At 38.3% G+C, this 25,080-nt stretch overlaps 1 protein-coding gene across 1 annotated transcript in view; it reads left to right on the plus strand.

The window, feature by feature from the left end:
* Nucleotides 1-25,080, plus strand: part of GPC5 (glypican 5) — a 1,351,161-nt gene that overhangs the window by 267,972 nt on the left and 1,058,109 nt on the right. The window contains exon 4 of the mRNA XM_008156479.3: nt 22,668-22,801. Coding sequence (XP_008154701.3) covers nt 22,668-22,801 — 134 coding nt within the window. The remainder of the gene's footprint in view (nt 1-22,667; nt 22,802-25,080) is intronic.

The raw sequence follows: 25,080 nt of genomic DNA on the forward strand, positions 1-25,080 counted from the left end.
CTCACCTGTGCGCGCAACCTCCTCCTGTCTGGTCGTGACCCATTACAGAGTCCCGGCCTAATTTGCATATTACCTCTTTATAATATAGATTGACTATTTTCCCTATGCTGTACTTTATATCCCTAATTATTTTGTAACTAACAATTTGTACTTGTACTTCTTAACCTTTACGTTTTTCACCCAACCATCTAATCCCTTACCCTCTTGACAACCCTCAGCATGGACCTAGAGGATATGCTAAGTGAAATAAGTTAAAGTGACCTCTAGGTTTTGATCTAGGGATAGGAAACCTTTATCCTCCAACTGTATAGAGAAGGGCTCGAACAACAATTTACCATTGTGCCAAAAATTATGTAGTTATAACTCCCCTTAATAAAGTAGTAAGTATTGAGAAAATTATCCAAAGAATTAAAAGAAGGTAAAACAATACTCTTTCAATGATTTAATAGGGGAAACCACTTGAGTTATCTCTCAGTATATGTGTCTTTTTACTTATTGTACTTACTATAAGGGCTATATGATGCTCTGTCAAGTCAGATGTTAATTTACAAGTAGTTTTTGTCCTATTGAATTAAATTTTTGTCCTGTTGAATTAATTTTTGTCTGACTGAGAAAACAGCAAAGTTATCATTTTATTTACCTAAAAATATTAATTTTATGTCTTACATCAAACATTGGAATAATATTCCAGGGTTCTTTTTTTACTGACTATAATGCTAATCTCTGGTATTCACCTTTCAAATGGCTTTCTTGTGCTGCTTATTCCCTCATTGAATTGTACAAATTGAATAAATCTTTCACAACTGCTCATTATAGATTAGTTTCAGAGTCATATTTATTATTTTTTTTGAAAATTATATTTTGACCTAACACATTGAGGAAAAACAGGCAATTGAGAAATTATTGCTCTAATGGATAGTATTTTTTTGGTAGGAAGTGACAGAAACTCAAATTCATTTAAACTCTCCTAAGGAAGGGGGTGACTATTAGACCATATAACTAAAAAGTCAAATGGGCCCTTGCCAGTGTGGCTCAGTTGGTTGGGTGTCAATCCTGTGCTCTGAAAGGTTGCCAGTTCAATTCCTTATCAGGGCACATGCCCGGGTTGCGGGCTCCATTCAACTTGATCACATTGGAGGTAGCCGTTTCTCCCTTTCTCTCTCTAAAAATTCAATTAAAGTATTAAAAAATAAAAATAAATAAAAAGTCAAATGGTGCAGATAACTGAATGTCTGACCTGACCTAATTCTTCATAAATGTTGTCAGGATTCTTGATTCTTCTTTACTTCTCAGTGAAGCTTTTATCTGTGTTGGTTTGTTTCTCAGGCAGGCTGTCACCAGGTGGTAACAAGCAAATAAAACATCTAAACCCATCATCTTCCAGTTTAGCAAGTAAAAATAGGATGTATTTTTCATTACTCATAATGCCCTAAGCTCTTACTCATTTCTCTGGTTTGGGGCTTCCTCTACCTCTGAGGCATCTGTAGACTCTCTGACCACCCTTGGGTCATATTCCCACCCTGGAGCCAGGAGTGGGGTCAACTGACCTAAATATGTCAACAGAGAAGTAGACAGCTGTTCTCAGAGGATGAATACAGGGAAACAACAAGAACAGAAAACATAAAGAAATATTAAACAAACAAGAAATGAAGAAGTATACTTTATATTAATAAAGGATGCCATTCATAAGGAATATCTTTTAGAGGTGAGCCAGATATCAACATACATGTAACAATACATTAAGACAAAAATAATAGAACTAAATTCTATTGTAATTGAATCCACAAGTTTATATGCCCGAGATAAGTAAGAGCAATTGCTAAAGCATCAAGTATGCGATAAGGAAAGATTTTTGAAAGGTAGCCCAACAAGGAGATGGGGAGAGAGCCCGAATCTGCCTCCGTGGTTCAGGGTTCAGGGCAGAGTATGTGGAAACATTGGAGGACTTTGGAATTTGGCCCAGTAAGGGGCTTCAGCCCTGGATATTCCTGAGTAAAGGACCTTTCCCCTCTGAAAGGGTTTTGGTGCTAAGGTTCTGGTCATGTCTCAGACCTTCGGTTTCATGAGAAGGGTGAGTCTTTAGTTTCAGGTGCAGCTGGAGGTCAAAGTTCTCTCTTCTGAACACACACCAGATGCATGACATGCAGTGTTGGTCTGTTGTCTCTGAACAACTGTATCTTGTAAGAAACTAGAAAGAACCAGTTTGAGCTGGTTCTGTAGTTACAAATACACAAATTAAAAATAAAACATCATAGAAATGGAAAATTGAAAAATGTTAGCAGTATTCTGTAATTCCAAGAGCACAATGAAATTACTGGAAGAATTTGCTTTAAAATCAGAAATAAGACACTCCTGCCAGGGATTACACTCTCCAAACTCAAGTTTACATGGAGGAACTAATTGATACAATTAGATAACACATCGATAAAAAGTAACCTAATGAAAATGGGCAAAGGATTAAATAGACATTCTCCAAAGAGGTATACAAATAGCTACTAAAACATATGAAAAGATGTTCTCCATCATTAGTCACTAGAAAAGATTTCCTACATCATTAGTCATGCAAATCAAAAGCACAAGACAGTAGGATACCATTTCACACCACCTAGGATGGTTACAATATAAACAATCTAATCTAATAATAGACAAATATGCAAATTGACCGCACCTTCGCTACACCTAAGCCACGCCCACCAGCCGAGCCACGCCCACCAGCCAATCAGGATGAGTATGCAAATTATCCCAACAAAGATGGCGGCTAATTTGCATATCAAGACAGTGTCGAAAGAAGCCAAGAGCTGCAAAAGCGAGTAAAGCTTCGAAGAAGCAAGCAAGCCGGGCGGGGGGAGGAGAAGGGAGGAGCGAAGTCAGGGCCGGGGGCGAAGGGAAACGCGGGCGGGCTGGAGGAGAAGGCGGGGCAGGCGACAAGGGAGGAACGGAGGCGGGGTAGAGTGCAGCAGGAAATCCTATTGCAGGATTTTTCCTGCAACGGGAAAGCTAGTCCTATAAAATAAAAGCCTAATATGCTAAGTGTCTGGTCATCCATTCAACCAATCAAAGCATAATGTGCTAATGATATGCTAAGGATACTCAACCACTCACTACGACATGCACTGACCACCAGGGGGCAGTTTACCGGTCAACCAGTCGCTATAATGTGAACTGACCAACAGGGGGCAGACAGTCGACTGGTTGACCAGTTGCTATGACACGCACTGACTACCAGGGAAAGATGCTCTGACTGGTAGGTTAGCTTGCTGCTTGGGGTCCAGCCAATCAGGACTGAGCAAGATGGGCGAGACACCCCCTGGAGCCTTCCCGCAGTCTCTCCCTGACTGGCCAACCTCCCATGTCCCTCCCTGGCCCCGATCGTGCACTGATGGGATCCCTTGGCCTGGCCTGTGCCCTCTCATAATCCAGGACCCCTCAGGGGATGTCAGAGAGCCAGTTTCAGCCTGATCCCACAGGCCAAGCCAAGGGACCCCACTGGTGCACGAATTCGTGCACTGGGCCTCTATTTGAAAATACCAAGCCTTGCTGAGGCTATAGATAGATTTGAACATTCATGAATTGCTGAAGGGATTGTAAAATGTTGCAGCCGTTTGGAAAACAGTTTGGTAGTTCCACATAAAGTTAAATATAGAGTTACCATATGACCAGCAATTCCAGACCACAGTATATGTCTAAGATAATTTAATACAAAAATGAAAAACACATATAAATATTCATGGCAGCTTTATTCATAATAGCCAAAAAGTAGAAATGACCTGTGTTCCTCAACTGGAGGATGGATAAATGAAATCATTTTTAGCCAAACAATGGAATATTATTGGGCAATAAAACAGGAATGAGTTACTGATACATGCTACAATATGTTTGGAACTTGCAAACATTATGGTATGTGGAAAAAGTCATAAAAAACCACATATTATATGATTCTGTTCATGTGAAATGTCCAGAATAGCAAATCCATTGAGACAGAAAGCACATTAGTGGTTATCAGGAGGCTGGGGCATGCGGGAATGTGGAAATTCCTGCTAATGCCTATAGGATTATTTTTGTGAAGGGAAGTGATAAAAATATTGTAAAATTGCATAGTGGTGAGGGTTATACATTTCTCTCAACATAGCACAATTCACTAAACTGCACATTTCAAAAGAGTGAATTTGATGGTACATGAATTGTATAACAATAAAGCTGTTATAAAAAGTTATAATGTATAATTTTGAAAATTGACTCATACAAATGGTAAGCCAGTATATTCCAGTGAATAATTTTCATTTATAGCTTTATTCTTTTGTTGACATATGCTTCTTGAGGCTTTGGGAACTCAAAGAGACAATGTTTCTTCTCATTGTCATCCAAAGGACACACTAAAAATGTCTTTAGAGATATTTTATCATCAGTGCTGCAACTTCTTTCAGAAAAAGATTTGCCATATGTATTAAAAGTGTTGTTTTTCTCACAGATAGTAAACTTTTACACATTGAAAAACCATTTTGCTCATTCACGACATTTCCAGGGCAGATGAAAATGAACGGGTAGATAATCTCACTCATTTATCCAAACATTTAACAAATTTGTATTGAGTGCTTTTAGTGTACCAGGCCTGCTAGACATTGGGTATATCCAACTGAGTATGCAGCTGCCCCATTGGAATTTACAGTAGGCTAACTCACTTTTCATAACCATTTTAGCATGTCTGGTCTCTTCTCCACACAGAAGTCAGAATAATCTTTCTGAGTTATAAAACAGATTATGCTTAAAGTTCTCCAGTGACTTCCTATTGGCTTTGGAATAAAATCTAAACACCTTTATATTAACCTTTAGAGCTTTGCACTTCTGGCCTTTACTACTCATACCACTTTGACTAAATCTTTGCTCTAGTTGTTCTGGAGTTCTCTTGGTTCCATTAGCATGTGGTCTTCTCTCTTAATTCTTGTCAGTTACGTTTTTCTGGAAATAAGCTTCAACTATGTTCCCTTCCACACCCCCCCCCCCCCCCCCCGCCACAACCTTATCTAGACAATTCCTATGCCGCTCTTCATTTTGGTCTCATCTTAGATACTACTTACTCGGAAGCATTCCCTGGCCTCTGTAGGAAAGGTGAGCTAACTTTGTTATATATACCAGTAACACCATACCTTTTCCTTTACAACATTTTGCACACATGCAGTTATTTGATTATTGGTTTATATTTTATATAGAATTGTATGTGCCAGAGGGTCGAGACTGTTTCGTTGTGTTCATCATGGTATACCTAGAGTCTAACAAATTGTCTTGATGGATATATGAGTTCCTCCATGAGTCTACAGTAAATCTGGCCTTTTGACTGCATTTCCTAGACTATTGGAATTGTCTCCAAATTGATTTCTCTGCTCCATCTTGGACTTATTTGTGTCCATATTCCTTGCCGTGGTGTCTAAGGTCCTTGTGCTATGATACCATTAGATTTCACTTCTCCTATTAATTTCCCGTTTCCTGATCCATCCTCCCTTATATTCGTGTTTCGGATTAAAGTACTTCACCCTTTTCCTTCAACTCCATGGGGACCTGAATATTCTTCCACAATGTGTACCTCATCCAAAAAACTGGAAGCTTGTCTGGGAATTTATTGGATCTTTTTCATGTCTTTATACCCCCAGTGCCTAATAAAGTATCTGGAAATGTTTGTTGAACTGAAATGACTTCCTGACTTCACAGTAGAAACTTCTTGATTAATACATGGAATTAGATTTAATTTCGGGCATTTACAATTTTTCATTGAATCTTAAATTACTAACATTTCATATCTCTATGAGAGCACAGCAAGACAATTGTGATAATCTATGAGTCTCTTAATGAATGCACAAAATGCTTCCATTTCAACTTTTATGTAGATAAATACTCTGGCAGTATTAATATTACATCTACATTTATCTTAAGCCCAGTCAAAAATCCCATTTATCAAATGCGATTGTTAGAAATAAAGGCAGAACAAAAATAATAAACATTGAAAACAAATCTTGGTACATTTGCATATAACTTACATAATTTGGGGTATGGTCCTACACAGAGATCAAAGTTGACTTAATTTAACAGGTGATATTTTAATAGAACTTTGAATGATAATAACATTTAGGCAAGAAGAAAAGTAGAAATATTTTTTTGAAAAGTACAGGGACACTTTAGATATTATGAGTAACACAGTTTAGCTAAAGCACATAGTGTTTAAAGGGGAGTGCTGGGAAATGTCAAGATTCAGCTGTAAATTCCCATGAAATGCTTGCTTGTACTCATGAGGGAATGGGAGGAACCAAGAAGGCTTTGGATTAGAGAAGCAGTGTGGTGGGAACTGTGCTTTAGGAATGTCAGTCTGGGAGGGAAGGGAGAGGACTAGAGTTGGGAGAGTGTTGGAAGGAATGTCAAGAAGGAAGCTCTTGCATCTTTCCAAGGAAGAGCTGATGAATACTCACTCTAGGGTGATAGGAATGTCTGTGCAGGGGAGAAGTAAAACATGAAAACTTGGAACCTGATGAAAGAAGAATAACTTTGTTTTGAACTTTTTGAACCTCTAGCTGATGCCATTTCTGGAGCATCTTCACACAATTTCAGCTTTGAAAAAAGTGGTGAAAATGTGGCCATATTCATTTATTCTTTTAGATTTTTATCTAATTATTCCCTTGAAAAGTATTTACTTTTATAATGTAGGATTCTTATTCCCTTGATAATGAAATGGTCAAGTTTTGATTTTGTGTCTCTAGGGGTATTATTTAGCCTTTCAATGGCCCCTATTTTTTAAAAAATATATTTTTATTGATTTCAGAGAGGAAGGTGGGTGGCGGCAATGGCCCCTATTAAAATATATATATATATATATATATATATATATATATATATATATATATATATATATATATATATATTGATTTTAGAGAGGAAGTGAGAGGGAGAGGGAGAGAGAAACATTAATGATGAGAGAGAATAATTGATTGGCTGCCTTCTGCATGTCCCACATTGGGGATCAAGCTGCAAACCTGGCTTGTCCCTTGACAGGAATTGAACTGTGACCTCCTGGTTCCTAGGTCAATGCTCAACCACTGAGCCACACCTGCTGAGAATGACCCCTATCTTAAACTTGATTTCAAGTTGCTTCTCTTTCCTTCCCTGTGGTTTTGCACCACCTAAATATGGAGTTGTACTGGCTGGGTGGCCCTCCTCTTTTTGTAACAGAACCCTGTAGTTCGTAGAATATTATACTGTCTAACTCACAGAGTTTAAAATATCACAAAGCTCAATGATCACCTAAGGAAAAATGAACTCCATCCCCCTAGAGACCATATTGAAAAACATAATTGAATCAAAGTTATAACTAGTATAACCAAGTTAATATCTACTGTTTAGAATTCTATTTCATCCCCATCCCATCAGGCCCAGGGTAGGATTCCTTTTTTTTTTTTTTTTTGCCTTTTTATCAATGATTCAAATTTGTCTAAAACCTTCTCTGATGCCTCTGGTTTCAAGTGATTTTTCTTCAGGCTCCTATGCAACTTACTGCTTATAATATTTTTTTGACACATAGCTTACTCCCTAAAGAGACATTGCTTATACTGTATTCAAGTTAACTTTATCAATTAATTTTTGTCATTGGAAATCTTCCCTATCTAAGTATATTATGAAGTCCTTAAAGACAAGAAATTAGAGATTTGGCAAGTGTGTTCTAATTCTAGATTTTATTGCCCTTATCAATAAAAATTTCTTTATAGAGAAATTTTTTTAAAGAGAAAAAAAATCCATATGTACGTAGAAATTTTTACAAAATTCCCACTGCTGCATTAAGTATGTCTGTTTTTCTAAAGTCAAAAGATGAACAGAGCTTAAAAATTATTTGCTTAAAGCCCATCACCAGTATTTGCACCATCTCTGAAATATGCATTTCACATATCTCATGGTCGTCATTTCTTACCATTCCAGCTCACTTATCCTTGTATTTCTAATCCAAAAACTATTTTGTATTATGGAAATGTTTCACATATTTACTCTTCCCTTATTTCTCTCCTTACCAAGATCTAGCTTCTGCAATGCATGTGAACGTAATTCTCATTAGCCATGGATAATTGCAAATGAGTTCAGGTTATTTGTTTAAATGACGTCTCCATGGTGGCACTCACACACCTTGAAAAATATCTCACTTGTTTTATAATAGAACCCACTTGGATCAAATGATCTGAAACAGGATCTCTACCATTAAACATGCAATTGTGTTGTAATAGCTACTGTCATAAAACAAAACAAAACTGACTTGACTCCATGCCTTCTCTAAGCTCTGCCCCATAAATTTGCTCTCCTTTACTACACAACTCTGTGGAAGACTTGTGTATTTTCAGTCTTTGCTTTCTTATTTCTTTTTATCTCATGTACTTCCACCAATCACTATGCTTTTTGCCATACTTCTCCAAATAAACTACACTTTCACAACTCTTATTTCTCATAAGATAATTTTTATCCTATTTTACATGACTGTTAGTCACTTTGGATATATTTGGTCATTTCCTCTTTTTAAAAAAACACCATCTTCATTTGTATTTTGAGATAGTTCACTCTCATAAAATTTCTCTTCTCTGAAAACTTCTCAGAATCTTTTCCAACTTTTTTTTTGTCTCCACTTGTAAATGTTGGAGTGACCATCTATCAGTCTTCAGCTCTCTCCTCCATCTGCACCCATTTCCAAGTACATGTTGACAACCACATTTATGTATCTTGCCTGACCTCACCCTTTATTTTCAGCTCATATAACTTCTAGCCTACTGGATAGCTTTTCTTGCATTACTCATAGTCATACTCATAAAAGCCAAACATTTCCAAACAGACTTTTATTTTTCTTCCCAAATTCATTCTTCGCTATCTCACATAATGACACTTCTATTTACCCAGATGCTTCAGCCTAAAATTACCAGAAGTCATTCCTGAACTTACTGGTTCTCTCAATTGTTATATTTAATTCATCCTCAAAAACTGCTCATTCCACAAATTATGGTCAGTTATCTATTTTTAACTGAGTAACATTCTTTAAGACATAATATATTTAATCTTCTATTTTTAGTTTCCCCTGATAGTGTGTGTGTGTGTGTGTGTGTGTGTGTGTGTGTATACTAAGAGTGGGTTCATTGCATTCCCATATCTTAGAATCATGTCCTTCAAATCACAGGTGTTTAATTTATTGATTGACATTGCTATCTGTAGTTAAAAACAAGGACTAAAATACATATTTTGACTTTTAGTCCTGAGAACTTTCTAAACTAATGTGGAAATAATTGGAAATAATAAAGATAAGAAGGAAGGAAAAAAGTAAAAGGGTGGAAGGAAGGAGGGAAAGGATGGAGGGAAGAAAGAAGTAAAAAAGAGACGGGCAGAAAGAGAAAGGTGAGAAATAACTGATTACCTTGGTCAATTTTTAGTCTCTCCCTACTCCCGACTGTAAAACAACTCAGAATAAACTGGTTCACAATTCTGGACAGCTTTTCCTTTTCTCGTTTGATCACCTTGGCACTGTAACACCAGTCGAGTGGTTTTACATTAAAAAGTGGATTTTTATGAATATTTCTTATATCTAAACATGTTTCCCTTCAGCCTTCAAGTTGGGTTTTTCTCCAAGAGTCCTGAGCTAAATGATTTTAACGGGACCCATTTTAAGTTTAGTTAGTGGTTATGAATAGGACTGAAATGCAGAAGCTCCCTCTGGTGGTTTAGTTTGCAGGTGTGCAAAAATAGCAACGCAGAGTCAAGCTCTTGTTTTCGGTGGGCCAGATTCAAGATTGTAGAAATATTTCTGCTTCTCCCTGTCCTCCTCTCCTCCTCCTCTTCTTCTCCTTTAATTTTAAATACAAAATGAATTAGAGTGGCAACCTTTATGAAGATAGCTACAGAAATGCATATGCAGATGCAACTTCTGGAAAATGAAAAGGAAAGACAAAGAGAAACCAGTCTCCCGAGGCCAGACATTCTGTGGCTCCAAGTGAACACTTAAAAATTTTTTTTCATCTTGATTGTTGAAAGTATTACTGATGCCTCCCCCTTTTTTTAAAAAAGTTACTCTCTCAAGTAAACACCTTTTTAAAGGTCTGTTTACTCTTTGCCAATTACAGTGTAAACATATCTCCAGCCCTTGCAAAGTGGGGACAGTAGGTGTTTTCTCCCCTATTTAACTTTAACATTGTTTTTTTTTAAAAAAAAATATATTTTATTGATTTTTTACAGAGAGAAAGAGAGAGGGATAGAGAGTTAGAAACATCGATGAGAGAGGAACATCGATCAGCTGCCTCTTGCATACCCCCTACTGGGGATGTGCCCGCAACCAAGGTACATGCCCTTGACTGGAATCAAACCTGGGACCCTTGAGTCCGCAGGCCAACGCTCTATCCACTGAGCCAAACCGGTTTCGGCTAACTTTAACATTGTTTTATTTGCTTTTTCCCCCCAGGAACTGGGCACCTTGTACAAATTTAGAATTCTCCTATGGATAACTTATACAGTATTTAAAGGCAGTGCTCCTTAGAGCCTTAATAATTTATAACCTATTATAATATTCCTTGTTGCAACACAAGAATGTTCTAGTGTTTTAAAAGTGGTGTTATGGGTATCACTGCTATATTTTTTTTCCATAGCTGGCTTATGGGATTATTTGTACCTTGAACTTCTAAGTAGCATGTGCATTATTTGAATGGTGATTATTCCATAGTTTTAGAGTGTGATATTCTGAAATCACTTATTTTTTATTTCCCTTAATACAAACTTAGCAAAAGCTTTTATAATAATATACTATCACTATACCAGAATTCTAGTCATCCTGACATTGATTTTTCTCACCAAAAATAACTTTGAATGGGGAAACATCTGGCTTGCTAATGGAAATTTTTAGAATATATTTTATAGTGGCTCCTTAAAGTTCAATTTTGCTGGATTTCACCTCTTGATCATATAATTCTATTATATTATTGTGTTCAATTAATATTGTTTAATTATAATTTGTTTAATAGTTTATCAGTATTCATTCAGAGTGTTATAATTTCATTGAGTATATCTTGCATTATATTGAAAAATATACTAGGATCATGTTTTGGGTGGAATCTATCTGATTCAAATGTTGAATTCCTGTTATGATATAGGAGGACACTGTGATATGTATCTATAGGATTAGAAGATATATATCTTTTTTAGACAAAACACTATGACATATGAAGAACATTAATATATTTGATAATATAAGGGAGATTAAAGAGGATTTTTATAATGTTTTCATGAGTTTTTCATATCTGCTTCCTCCTTTTATTAATTGCATGGTATTATAGTCATTTAATTCATGTATCAAAGTATGATTAAGCTACAAAAAAGACTATTGATGATGTTAACAACAAGCCTAATTTGGGCATTGTATTAATCGGGGTTCTCCAGAGAAACAGAACTAATAGGAGATATACATCGATATATCTATATCGATCTCAGTGTATAAAGATATTTGTTATGAGGAATTGGTTCACATGAGAAGTCCCACGATCTGCTCTCTCAAGCTGGAGACCCAAGTATACCCAGTGTGAGTTCGAAGGCCTTAGAACCAGGGGTGCTGATGGTATGAATCTCAGTCTTGAGAGCAGAAGAGATGACCCATCCCAGTTCAGGCCCTCAGTGGATTAGATGATGCCCACTCATATTGGGGAAGGCAATCTACTGAGTCCACTGATTCAAATGCTAACCTGATCTGAAAGCACCTTCACAGACACATGCAGAAATAATGTTTAATCTGGGCACCCTGAGACCAGTCAAGGTGACACATCAAATTAACTATCACAGGGATTCAATATGCAGTAATGATATCATCATTAAAGCCAATATTTATCAATTGCCTCCCAAGTGTAAAGCACTGAAGAAGGTGATATTAACATTTGATAACAACCTTTAAAGGCTATTTGTAAAATACCCTTTAAAAATATCACTTATTCTCTAAGTATCTTAATATGCAGTTTCAAAGATCTATGTGGATTAGGAAGGTTTTAATTTGTACCATGGATTTCAGGTGCAAATACAAATCAGTAGCATTTTAATATTAAAAATCTAATGTTTTGGAGAAAATAATGAGGATTCATACATTCAGAATATGTAACATAAGGTAATTGTAAAACTTATAATGAAACCGACACACCTTTGCTTTTGTAATTCTGTTAATCAGGTATTTGATTAGGCCAAATTATTTTGTTGTGATAGTTTTTAGACTAGGAAGTTGCCATGTATTCTTTTTTACAATGTTATCTGGATTTTGTAGAAGAGAGATTGTTCCATTGCTATCGCATTAAATTGGGACTTGGAGTTCTTTTCATAATTCAGTTATTCTGATTTTCCTCCTAAAACCAGGTTAGAAATCAAGTTGTCTAGTATCTCTGTAATTCTGATTTTCTCCCCATCTTTATTAGTCCTCTGGAATCTTCAAGATAATAACTGCTGTGTTTCCTCTCATCCGCTTCCACATTTGTAGAAAAAATGGGATTCTATTGTCTATTTATATATCTAGATCATTTTCAATCCAAATTATTCTATTCATATAGAACACTTAGGAACCAGGAATTACATAATGTGAATACCTCATAATAAATATGAATATATGAATAGTAAGACCACTGAAAAGCCTAAAAAAGACAGCACTGATTCAAAAGTAAATAGACTCACCCTAGCCGCTTTGGCTCAGTGAATAGAGCATTGGCCTGTGGACTGAAGGGTGCCCTCAATTCGGGTCAAGGGCACATGCCTGGGTTGCGGGCTACGATTCCCAGTAGGGGGTGTGCAGGAGGCAGCTGATCAATGATTATCTCTCATCATTGATGTTTCTATATCTCTCTCCCTCTCCCTTCCTGTCTCAAAGCAATAAAAATATATTTAAAAATAAAAAAAACAAAAACAAAAAGGGTGGGGGTAAAGGGGAGAGATCAACCAAAGGACTTGTATGCATACATATAAGCCTAACCAATGGGCACAGACACCAGGGGGGTGAGGGCATGAGTGGGGGTTGGAGGAAGCAATGGGGGGATAAGGACACATATGTAATACCTTAATCAATAAAGAAAAATAAAGAAAGATGAAAAAAATAAAAATAACATTCTGATGCACATACATACATAAATTCTTTTCTCGGTCAATACAGCAAGTCATTTTTAAAAGAAGAAAAAAAAGACACACCAATGGGTTTGTTTAAAATTAAGCAGAGCTATGCTGATAACAGCAGATGTCTAGTAATTCACTTCCTTAATGCTGACTAGTATATGTATTCATAAACAAATCAAATGAATTGCCAAGAGATAAATGCTACTGTTATCACCCCATCAAAACAAAAAACAAAAAAACAAAAGTAAATAGACTCTTCCACTGATTAGATGTAGTCTTAGCAAAGATATTTTCCAGATATCTTCTCTATAACTTCCAACTCTATTAGTCTAAAATCCTTCCTTCCTTCCTTCTTTCCTTTTGTTCCCTTTATCGCTCCCTTCTCTTCTTCCTTGTTTTTAGTTCCTCTTCTTTGTTTTTATTTTTTAATCTGAGTTCCTTCCCCCTTGCCTCTGAAAGATTTTCTTTCTGATCTTTTTTATTTTATATACATTTTATAATTTCCTCCATTTCAAGGCTTTAACTATTGGCTTTATGCAGGTGATTCTAATTATTAACTTTCTTTTTATCTCCAACCCATCATTTAAAATTACCTTTTAGGCTTCCCTTCAAATCAAAGTCCTAAATGAGATATAAGGAACAGATAAACCAAAACAGTAAATTTATTCCATCTTCTGTCTTCTACATATCAGTTATTGGGTCTTAACTCGCATTGATTACAAGATTCAAAACTGCTAACAGCTTTAGTTCTTTCTTTCTTGCCTCTTATAGTGAATCAACCAGTAGCCAAACCCATTCAATTCACTCATAAAAAGAGCTTTCTCTTTCCCTTTCTCTCTGATTTCATGGGGTCTTTTTGAGTTTATTCTAATATTCTCTTGTCTTACCAATGGGAAATGTCTTTGTCTACTTGGTCTTCCTAAAACAAGGCTCTGATCATGCCATTCCTTTGCTTGCTAATCCTATATAATAAAAGGCTAACATACAAATTGTCCCCTCGACCAGGAGTTCAACCTGGAGTTTGACCAGGTGGTGGGGCCGGCTGGCCAACCACCCACGGCTCCTCCCCCTGGCCAGCCTGGCCTGATCGGTCCCAATCGGGGCAGTCCGGTCACACCCCACCCATGCACGAATTCGTGCACCAGTTCTCTAGTCATGAATAAATATATTACATAATCTGAAAAATGAAGTGTAAACTTTATGAACCTGGCACTTAAGCATCCCTCACCCTGTCATTTGGCCCAACCTACTTTCTGAAGTTCTCAATAGAATAAAGTTAAGGTCATGGATTTTATGTGTGTCTGGAAAAGTTAGTCTTATTCTGATACCTGGTTAGAGATTTTATTCCTAACACCAACCAGCTCTTTTGCAAATTATTTCTGAGAATCATAGAGAATGAGACTATAAGGGCAAGAGAAGGTAAATAAACTCATTTGTTGTTAATAACTGGAAAAAGTGCCAATGGTATGTTTCCTCCAGGTAGTTTAAAAGTAGCTTTTAATATAATGGAACACAGAACAAAAAGTACTCTGTTCTTGCCATAGCTGGTTTGTCTCAGTGGCTAAAGCATCGACCCTTGGACTGAAGGGTCCTGGGTTTGATTCTGGTAAAGGACCCGTACCTCAGTTGTAAGCTTGATGCTAGGGATGCTAGAGTCTGGGCACATGTGGGAGGAAGGCAACAAATCCATGTGTCTCTCTCCCCCTCCCTTCCACTCTCTCTAAAAATCAATGAAAAAATATCCTCAGGTGAGGATTAACAAAACAAAACCAAAAAAACTACCCTGTTCTTTATTTATATCTATTATCATCATGATCATTAGTAGTAGTAGTATTTTCCTCAAGCATACGTGTAGTCATTTCTTATGTAATTTCTTTTAATCACCTCTCATTTTGACACTGAAAGATTAAAGTCGGCAGTGCACAGGCAGGCTAAATAGCAATCTCAGAAGGTGAATAAAGAAAAATTGAATTTATAAGGAAAAGGGGGTGGGGGATGGGGATATCCGAAGCGAAGGGCTACACAGCATTGAGTCAAAGGGTATTGGGTCCATGGTGGCAGCAAAAATATACTAGTACTTAGCACAGTGAAACAAGGAAGGGCATAGAAGAAGCAACAGGAGAGCCCAGGCTGGGCTGCTTTGGCTCACTGGGAAGTCGGAGAAAAGGGGGTCTTGGAGACAGGGTCAGGAGGTTAGCCCAGGATGAGCTGTCACTGCCCATTGCTTCCCTGGTTGCAAGTCTCATGGGGTCCCTTAGAGGTTAAGGGGAAAGGAGAGGGGGAAGGGACTGGCATGGGCATGCTCCTTGGAGGGAGAGCATGCACTGGGTCCTTTGTCCTGAGCATATTCCTCTCTCTCTTGCAGGTGGATATCTTAGGGGAGGCCTCAGGGAAGGGTCTTCATAGAATATTCATCAGCGTTCCAGGGGTGCTCCTTCAGGGTTCTGGTTTCCATTGATTGGTTGGTGCCAGCAGGGGGTCATTAGTCAATGTAGCTGGTCCTAAGGCAGCCACGCTGTCACTTGTCTGGTTTTGCTGCATTTCTGGGCCTGGAACTGAAATACAACTGAAGCCTAGATGTTATCTCTAGGGAGGGAAAGGTCAGAGGGGTCTAAACCTCCTGACCAGCGATCTGAAAGATCAGGGGTCCAAACCATATGACCAGTGATATGCTAGGGGAGGGGAGGTTACCCTGGGGACAAGCTTCTTGTTTTCCTAGTTTTGCCCCTTGCTAGGCATCCAGGGCTTTCTGCCCTGGTGCGTTTCTATACTTGGCCCATCATCCTTGCTCTGCTCATGTCTGTCTAACAGACACCAAACCCCCTAACTATGGCCTGTAGAAAAACAACCTGCATACACAGTGATGTAGAGTCCACCTTTGCCTTATTCTCTGAACCAGATTGCTTAATAAACACTCATAATACCTCCACATTTGTTGCTTTTCAATTGGTAATAGTCTCAACATTTTTTTATAATTTTTATTATTAATAAACATTTTAAAAAAACAATTGCCAAATAAATGGAGGTTGTGATTATGGGAATCCAGTGAAAATAAACTAAAGAGTGTTCTTTACAAAGCTTTTTGAGATTATTAGCTAAAAGCTTTCAATATTTGAAGATTTGAGTAAGACTGAGTGGATAGACATACAGAGGCTGTAAGAGAAGTTTATATTTTTGGATACTAAGTGACAAAAAGTTGTTGGGACCAAAATATGACCAGAGTGGGAGGAATGATATGAGTTTGGAGCAACTGAAGGAGTCATTTCAAGGTGAGATGGCAACTTGAGAATCAGTGGGAAGCCAGAGATGGAATTTATAGCAGGAGCAGATAAGCATTAGGGAGGAAAATATTTTTTTTCCAAGACACTTCAGACTGATTGCAGGGGAGAACAGTTGAGACCAGGGAGGAGAAAAAGGAGGAAATTGCAGTATAAGTCAAAGATGAAAAACTGTCAAAGTTAAGTGTGAGGGTTTTATCAATAGCAAGAAGGTGCTAGTTATTGAAATGTGCCACCCACATCACCTCACCTCAGGGGAGCTAAGGTGCAAGGCTAATATGCCAGTAACAGATGGTTTTCCATTCCTTTTCAGTCAAGTGTGAAGTAGAGCTCCCTGATAGCGAGTCAACAAATAGAAGGGCTTTGAAATTTATTTGTATTTATTGGAATCTGCTATATGTGCTTGTACCTTTGGATATAATAAAACATAACTTACTATATCTCTATTGCTTGTACATTTTCTTTCGTATTTGTCAAAATAAGTAAGTTAAAAGATGATAATGGAAATATAGATATTTTCTTTTATTCTTAAATAAAACTTATTTAATTATCAGTTTATATAATTTATTTTTAAACAACCACTATGTTTAGGGAATAAAGATCTTATGAGGCATTTTCAGCTCTCCATCTGCCTTCCAGGGAAACATGTGTAGTAGCAGATATGGTGATAGGTCCAGCGTGGAAGGGATAGGGTGACATAGGATTTCCCTTAACTCATAACTGCAAAGCGCTTTATTCTCTCAAGTTTCAAGGACGAGAAAGCTGGCATTTAAAGAAGTTCTGTAACTTGTCTAGAGCCCATGGCTAGTCACATTGGACCATGACTGCAGTGTTTCCCTTTTACTCTTCTTCCATTTCTAAATATCCTGTAGCTTCACTAAACAATCTTACTATTGGCCTTTCCACTGTCAACTTATATCATCTTTCCTTGGTTCTTGTTATGAGGAGTTGTTGAAAATGAAGATACTTTCCTCCCTTTTTTTGACCAATTTAGCACCTTGCTAATGTATTTACAGTCTACTCTCACTGTTTTTCAGCTTCCATGATTGGAAATTCACTTTGAGCCTTTTAACACCTTGGCCTTACACTTCCCTAACTTCTCACTTTCAGTAATTTGTTAAACTCTGTTGAGTTTCTTTTTCAAAATAGACTTTATTTTTTTTAGAGCAGTTTTAGGTTCACATCAAAATTGAGCTGAAAGTACAAGGATTTCCCATCTAGCCTTTGCCCCCCCTCCCATCTATCCATATAGCCCTCCCCCATTATCAGTATCCTCCACCAGAGTGATACATTTCTTATGATTGATGAACCTACATTGATTGACACATCATTATCACTCATAGTCCATAGTTCATTTTTGGTACATTCTATGGGTTTGGACAAATGTATAAAGACATGTCTCCACCATTATAGTATCATACAGAATAGTTTCACTGCTCTACACTACAAATCCTCTGTGCTCTGCCTCTTCATTTTCCCCCCATCTCCACTCCTGGCAACAACTGATCTTTTTACTATCTCCATGATTTTGCCTTGTTCAGAATGTCATATAGTTGGTATCATACAAAAATGTAGGCTTTTCAGCTTAACTTGTTTTACTTAGTAATGAGTATTTAAGTGTTCTTTATGTCTTTTTACAGCTTAATAGTTCATTTCACTGCACGCCACCTACTGGGGATCGAGCCCGCAACCTGGGCATGTGCCCTTGAGTGGAATCGAAATGATGATCTTTCACTGCACAGGATGATGCTCAACCAGCTGAGCCACACAGTGTCTCTTCACAGGCAGTGTCACTACTGTAGTTCAGAATAAAATTTTCTTTTCATAGGACTACTTTAGGGGTGTATCAATCTACCTGCCTGTAATAGGTCTCTCTCTCTCTCTCTCTCTCTCTCTCTCTCTCTCTCTCTCTTCTCTCTCTCTCTCTCTCTCTCTATCTCTCTTTCTCTCTCTCTCATTCAGCTTATAAAGTGCTGTCCTATTCACTTGCTAAATATCAGCTCTAGTATTTTACTTTTCCATCCAACAGCCGGCAGAGGCTTTTGTCTAATAAATAAAACTTTTTAGCTTGAAGATCTTACTTCAACCTACTATTCAAACAGAATTTTCTTTTGCTATTATCCTTCATGCCCCCTTCTTTCCAGGAAAACCAAATTTTTATTTATTTTCTCTGTCAGCCTTATGTTTCCTTGCACTTACCTCTCAGGATTTTTCATCATTATTCATTGTTCTGACAACATGATATATCTAGTCAATCTCCATGCCACTACCTCTTCCTCCTGTGTACTTATATCTGCTTCTTCCTTTTCACCTGTTCTGCCACTGCCTTTGGGCTCAGCAATTCTCCAGTGTTTACTGCAGGAACCTCTTTTTTTTTTTTTCCTCCCAAAGTTTTCTTTATTCAAATATTATATAAGATTTTATTTATTTTATTTAAATTCTTTATTGTTTAAAGTATTGCATAAGTCTCCTTCCCGCCCCCCCCCCCATTGATCTCTCCCTGGCCATTCCTAATGCCCAGCACATGCCTTCACCCCAATACTGTCTGTGTCCATTGGTTATGCTCATAGGCATGCATACAAGTCCTTTGGTTGATCTCTTACAACCCCCACTCAGCCCTCCCACCTCCCCCTACCCTCCTGCCTTCCCTCTTAGGTTGGACAGTCTGTTCCATGCTTCTATAACTCTGGCTCTATTTTTGTTCATCAGTTTATGTTTTTCATTATATTCCACAAATGAGTGAGAGCATGTGATATTTATCTTTCTCTTACCAGCTTATCTCACTTAGCATAATGCTCTCCAGGTCCATCCATGCTGTTGAACTCCCTCCCTGCATATTCCTGTTGTGAAGATCTTTCTCTTGTGGAAATATTAAGCTACCACTTTCCTGCTTGGGAACTTTTGTTTGTTCTTCATTTGCTGAAGCAAATTTTTTTTCTTTTTTTTTTAGCATGGTATCCAAGACATGGCTTTTTCAAATATTGAGATATAATTGACATTTAACATTATATTATTTTCAGGTGTACAACGTAATGATTCAATATTTGTATGTATTACAGAATGATCACCACAAAAGTCTAGTTAACAACTATCATCATACATATCACGACATTTTAATGTCTTACCTCTTGTTGTACCACCTTCTTTCATTATGTACTTTTTGTTCTATGTGAACATATTAAGTTGTACACCTCTCTTTGCTTTTTCACTCTCTCTTGGAATCTTTTCCCTGCTTTGTCCATCTGAGAAATTCCTAATTCATCTTTTTTTTTTTTCAGGTCTCACTGCTTCCCATTGCTCCTTCTCACAGTATTATGCTCAATTTCTCCTCTAAGTTTTGTATGTGTGAGTGTGTGCTATTGCCCCAAATTTGTGACTACATTTTTCTTCACACTCCCTTCCCATATCCTATTTTTTTAATTTCATCTTTTAACTGCTGTTTAGACATGACCTATTGAAGCTCTTTCCTGAGCATCCCAAATAGAGTTAATCTGTCTATTTTTAAGTGTTGCAGTGTTACTTCTGTGTGTTTCTTTGATTGCTCTTGTCATGTTGAATCACAGTTACTACTAGTATATTACATGTCTGCTTTCCTCTTAACTGTGTATATCATTGACACTTTATTCATGTGTACTTGTATGTATCTCTAATATCTCACAGAATAGAGGTGCAATGAATATTTATATATTTATAATTTGGTTGAATTGAAATAAACCTCAACATATTGAGGGCAAATGGCTGCTCCAAGTCTCATCCCGGTGGAGTAGTCTTTCCACAGCATCTTTCCTGATGTTTTTCTTCACCATCACCCTGAACTATAAATGATCCCATCTTTTTCCAGATGTCATAACACTTTGTCTGTCCCACTTTTTTGATACACACAACTGGCATTTTGATATTTGGAAGAAATTTTTTTTTCTTTCCATCTGAATTATCAGCTCTTTTAGGGGGAAATTTTAGTTTCTGATCTTTTATCTTTTACTAGAGGCCCGAATTCGTGCATGGGTGGGGTCTCTCAGCTTGGCCGGTGATAGGGGCTGATCGGGGCTATCTTGCCTAGTCCCGAGCAGGGCTGATCAAGGCCGGCTGGCCAGGGGGGAGGGACTGTGGGAGGTTGGCTGGCCACAGAGGTTGGCTGTGGGAGCACACTGACCACCAGGGGGCATCTCCTGCATTGAGCATCTGCCCCTTGGTGGTCAGTTCATGTCAAAGTGACTGGTCGAATGATCATTTAGTCCCTTAGGCTTTTATATATATATAGACTAGAGGCCCGATGCATGAAATTCATGCAAGGGGCTCAGCCCTCGCAGCCGTGGCAGCTTGCCTCGGCCCTCACAGCCCTGGCTTTGTCCGGAAGGTTGTCTGAAAGGATGTCCAGAAGGATGTCCGAAGGTCGTTCAGCTGTCTGGTCTAATTAGCATATTACCCTTTTATTAGTATAGGTAATAAGCGCAATATTCTAATTAGACCAGGAGACCTTCCGGACACAGCCATGGTGACAGGGCTGACGCAGAAGTGGTTAGGGGCGATCAGACTGGCAGGGAGGGACAGCTGGGGGCGAGCAGGCCGGTGGGGGGGGCAGTTGGAGGCAAGCAAGCCAGCAGGGGGTGCAGTTGGGAGCAGGCAGGCCAGCAGGGGGGGAGTTGGGGGCAATCAGGCCAGCAGGGGGGCAGGTGGGGGCAATCAGGCTGGCGGGGGGCAGGTGGGGGTGATAAGGCGGGCAGGGGGGCATTTGGGGGTGAGCAGGCCGGCAGTGGGGGCTGTTGGGGGCGAGCAGGCCAGCGGGGGGTCAGTTGGGGGAGAGCAGGCCGGCAGGGGGGCAGTTGGGGGTGAGCAGGCTGGCAGGGGGGGGCAGATGGGGGTTGGCAGACCAGCAGGGCATCAGTTGGGGGCGAGCAGGCCAACGGGGGGGGGGCAGTTGGGGACGACCAGGCTGGCAAGGCGGGCAGTTAGAGGCAACTAGGCTGGCACTCAGAGGTAGTGAGGTGCGATCAGGCTGGCAGGGGGGGCAGTTAGGGGCGACCAGGCAGGCAGGCCAGTGAGTGATTAGAAGCCAGCAGTCCAGGATTGTGAAAGGGATGTCTGACTGCTTTTTTGGCCTAATCCCTGGGATCGGGCCTAAACCGGCAATCAGACATCCCCAAGGGGTACCGGATTGGAGAGGGTGCAGGCTGGGCTGAAGGGACCCTCCCCCTGCACAAATTTCATGCACCGGGCCTCTAGTTATAGATAATACCTAATACATATTCTTTGCAAATACTAGAAACAAAATAAGTATGGGTTAAATAAATGACTTGGTACATAAGATTTTAATGCTCATTGCATGGGAAATCAAAGAAATTTAGAACTCTAAGGAACTTTGGGATAATTTACTCTAAAAGTTTCATTTTACCTATAAGGGTATCAAGTTCAAAGAAGTTCTGCCTCTGTTTTCAAGATCTCAGCACTTAAGGAGGAAATATTAGGATACTAACCAAAGTCTCCTGATTCCTAGTCAATGCTTTTATATATTTCTAATTATACTACTCTGCCTCTTTAATTGAATAAAGTATCAATGAGTCTTTTTGATGCTTTACATTGTCATGCCTCCAATTATTGACTTAATTTTTCAATGATAATTTTGAAAATTATACAAAGATCTTTGCTAAATAAATATGTAAAAAACCTCATGAATTTTCCAATTGGATAAATGATTTTTTAAAAGAGGATTATTACACCCTTAAAATCAAACCCGATTGAGAAATAAGATATAGAACTATTACAAAATGAGATCTTCATATAAGCATATTCATTGTCATTTCTGAGAAATGACCTTATGAAGAAAACTACCCTTAGAACTAATTTAGAAATGGACCACATATTTAATAGCATTTTTTTCATTTTAAAAATCAGTACAAGTATGTGATTAGTCATACATATGACTATAAGCCATAAATAATATCCACTTTGGTTAAGTAACCTTATTTATACAAGCAGACAAGTTTATTAATATAGTTCTCTGATTTTGCATGCTCATTGATATTTATGTATTTTGTACATGTATACATATAAACTATATAAATGCGTATAGCATGCATTTGTCACAGTTTCCACATAGTTTGATTCCCCCCGTATGAAAAATTGACAGATACTATATGTCTTGAAAATTAACATTGAGGGGTAAGTAAGAACATGCCATTGTTTTATACTCTGACCGTGCCATTCTCAGAAAGGCAGGAGCACAGTTCCTAACTGTCTTTTCTGTATATTTTCTGTTGAAAGGTGAATAAGCTCTGTGGTCATCCAATGAGATCACCCACTGAAAGCCCCCGCTGTTCTTTCGACGGGAGTAAAGAGAAGCTTAGAATGAAGATCTCTACAAGGAATGGTGAAGAGACACTTGCCAACAGAAGAAAGTAAGACATTTGTTTTACAACCAGAAAGAGAAAAGAAAGTAAGCCATTAATTTTACAACAGAATAGAATGTATTCAGTTAAGTAGGACAAAATACACTGTTGAGGAAACAAAAGATTAACATTGATTACCTTTAAAATCCAATGGTTCCTTCTTATTCCATTACTGAGGAACATAGCTGCAACTTTTGAGGTCAATAAAGCTTTCTGTGAAAGGGGCATTTTCTGTAATAAATATGGCAGGCCCTGGGCACATATATGATCACCATGCCCTTAAAATGTTGCTCAGCAGATCTCTATGGCTTACTCCTCTTGCTGAACTGACACTTTACGCAGTTGATTACTGACTCCCCATTTCCCCCTCCCTATGGTCAACAATACTGTTATGTACACTAGTAAATTTGTTAATAGGGTATATCTCATGGTAAGTATTCTTATCACAATAAAATATTAAAAAATGTAAATGTAGCTAGTGTGACTGAGGATTGCAGTTTTAACTTATTTAATTTTAATTAGTGTTGGTCAATATCCTTTGTTGCTACTGGCTACATATAGGACAATATAAGACCAAAACAGTATACATGTGAGCAATGTGACAAATATTACTAGGGGTTAAGACTCTGCTAAGAAAAAAGGTTGATATAAAGAAATTTTCATACCTTTTACCTCCTGGTTCATAGGTCAACGCTCAACCACTAAGCCACACAGGCCAGGCAATTTTTACAGATTTTTTATTGCCACTCCTGAATGGAGCTTAATTATTTCTTTTGAGTTTAATAGGTATTTAGGTATTTATTATTCTTTTTATCCTCAGAGCTTTATGATCTTTTTTTTCCCCTTTTGATGTTGTGTTAATCATCACCCAAGAATATTCATTGATTTTTAGAGAGAGAGAGTAGAAGGGAGGGAGAGAGAGGGTGTTTGAGAGAGAGAGAAACATCAATGTGAGAGAAACATGGATTGGTTGCCTCCAACATGCGCCCTGATTGGGGCCAGATCAAATCCAAAATCCAGGTATGTGCCCTTAACTAGGAATCTAACCTGGGACCATTCAGTGAGCAGGCCAGTACTCTAACCACTGAACACACCAGCCAAGGCATGTTTTTTTACTTTCTAATGGCTATCATAGAGATCACAATATGCATTTTTAGTTTTACCATATATTTTAAATCAGAACTCTTTCCACTTTATTAAACAATGTAAGAATCTTAAAATAGTTTCACTCTATTACCATCTTCCTATCTTTTGTACCGTTTTGTCAACAGATCTTACTTCAACCAATATTTTAACAACTCTGAAGACATTATTGTTGTTCTTTTTAAATAGTCCATATTCACGTACAATTCTTCATATATTTTAATTCTTTCTGGGCTCTTTTCTTTTTCCAGTTCCATGTGTCTATCATGAATCATTTTATTTTAGCTTTAGCATAACTTTCATTACTTATTACTAGTGATGGATTCTCACAGCTTTTTTTGTATGAACATATTGTCATCTTTTAAAGAATATTTTTAATAGGTCTAGACTTCTAAGTTGTTGCCAGCCACCATTTTTAAAAGAACAGGTGTCCAAGGCCACAATTAAGTTCATGACATGACACTGTAAATAGTAGGGGAGGCTTAGTGGAAACATTTAACATGAGAGGTAACTAAGGTAGTTGATGCTGTGGAGTCCCTGCTCAAATTTCTTCACCTGGTCATTCTACCTGCCTCCTGGCTGCTGTGTCCTGGCTGCTGATCACTCACAGCTGCCCTCTGCTCTGGGGAACTGTCCTCAACAAACAGGGGCCATCTGTATCTGTTACCAACTGCTGCCTAACAAATCATTCCCAAACCGAGTGGCTTAAAAGCGACAATAAGCATTTATTATGCATTTTTCTGAGGGTCAAGAGTGTGGGGGCTACTTAGCTATAAGATTTTGACTCGGGTCCCTAGGGAGATGGCTGTCAGGTTGTCAGCCAGGATGTAGTTCTCTGAAGGCCTCAGGGGTGCGGATTATCATCTCCCAGGATGGCTCACTCACACGGCTGTTGGCAGGAGGCCTTGCTTTCTTGTCACAGTGACCTCTTCATAGGACTGCTTGAGTTTCCTCACAACATTGAGACTTGTTTCCCTCAGGACAGGCAGTCCAAGAGAGAGCAAGGCTGAATCTACAGGGCCTTTTGTAACCTAGCTTCAGAAGTCCCCCACTATCATCTCCGCAGTATCCTGTACATTACACAGGCCCGTCTGTTCAGTGTGGATGGGGACTACACAAGGGCATGGAAGGAAAGATTGTTGGGG

This window comes from Eptesicus fuscus, chromosome 8 (assembly GCF_027574615.1).
Source record: "Eptesicus fuscus isolate TK198812 chromosome 8, DD_ASM_mEF_20220401, whole genome shotgun sequence".
NCBI lineage: Eukaryota > Metazoa > Chordata > Mammalia > Chiroptera > Vespertilionidae > Eptesicus > Eptesicus fuscus.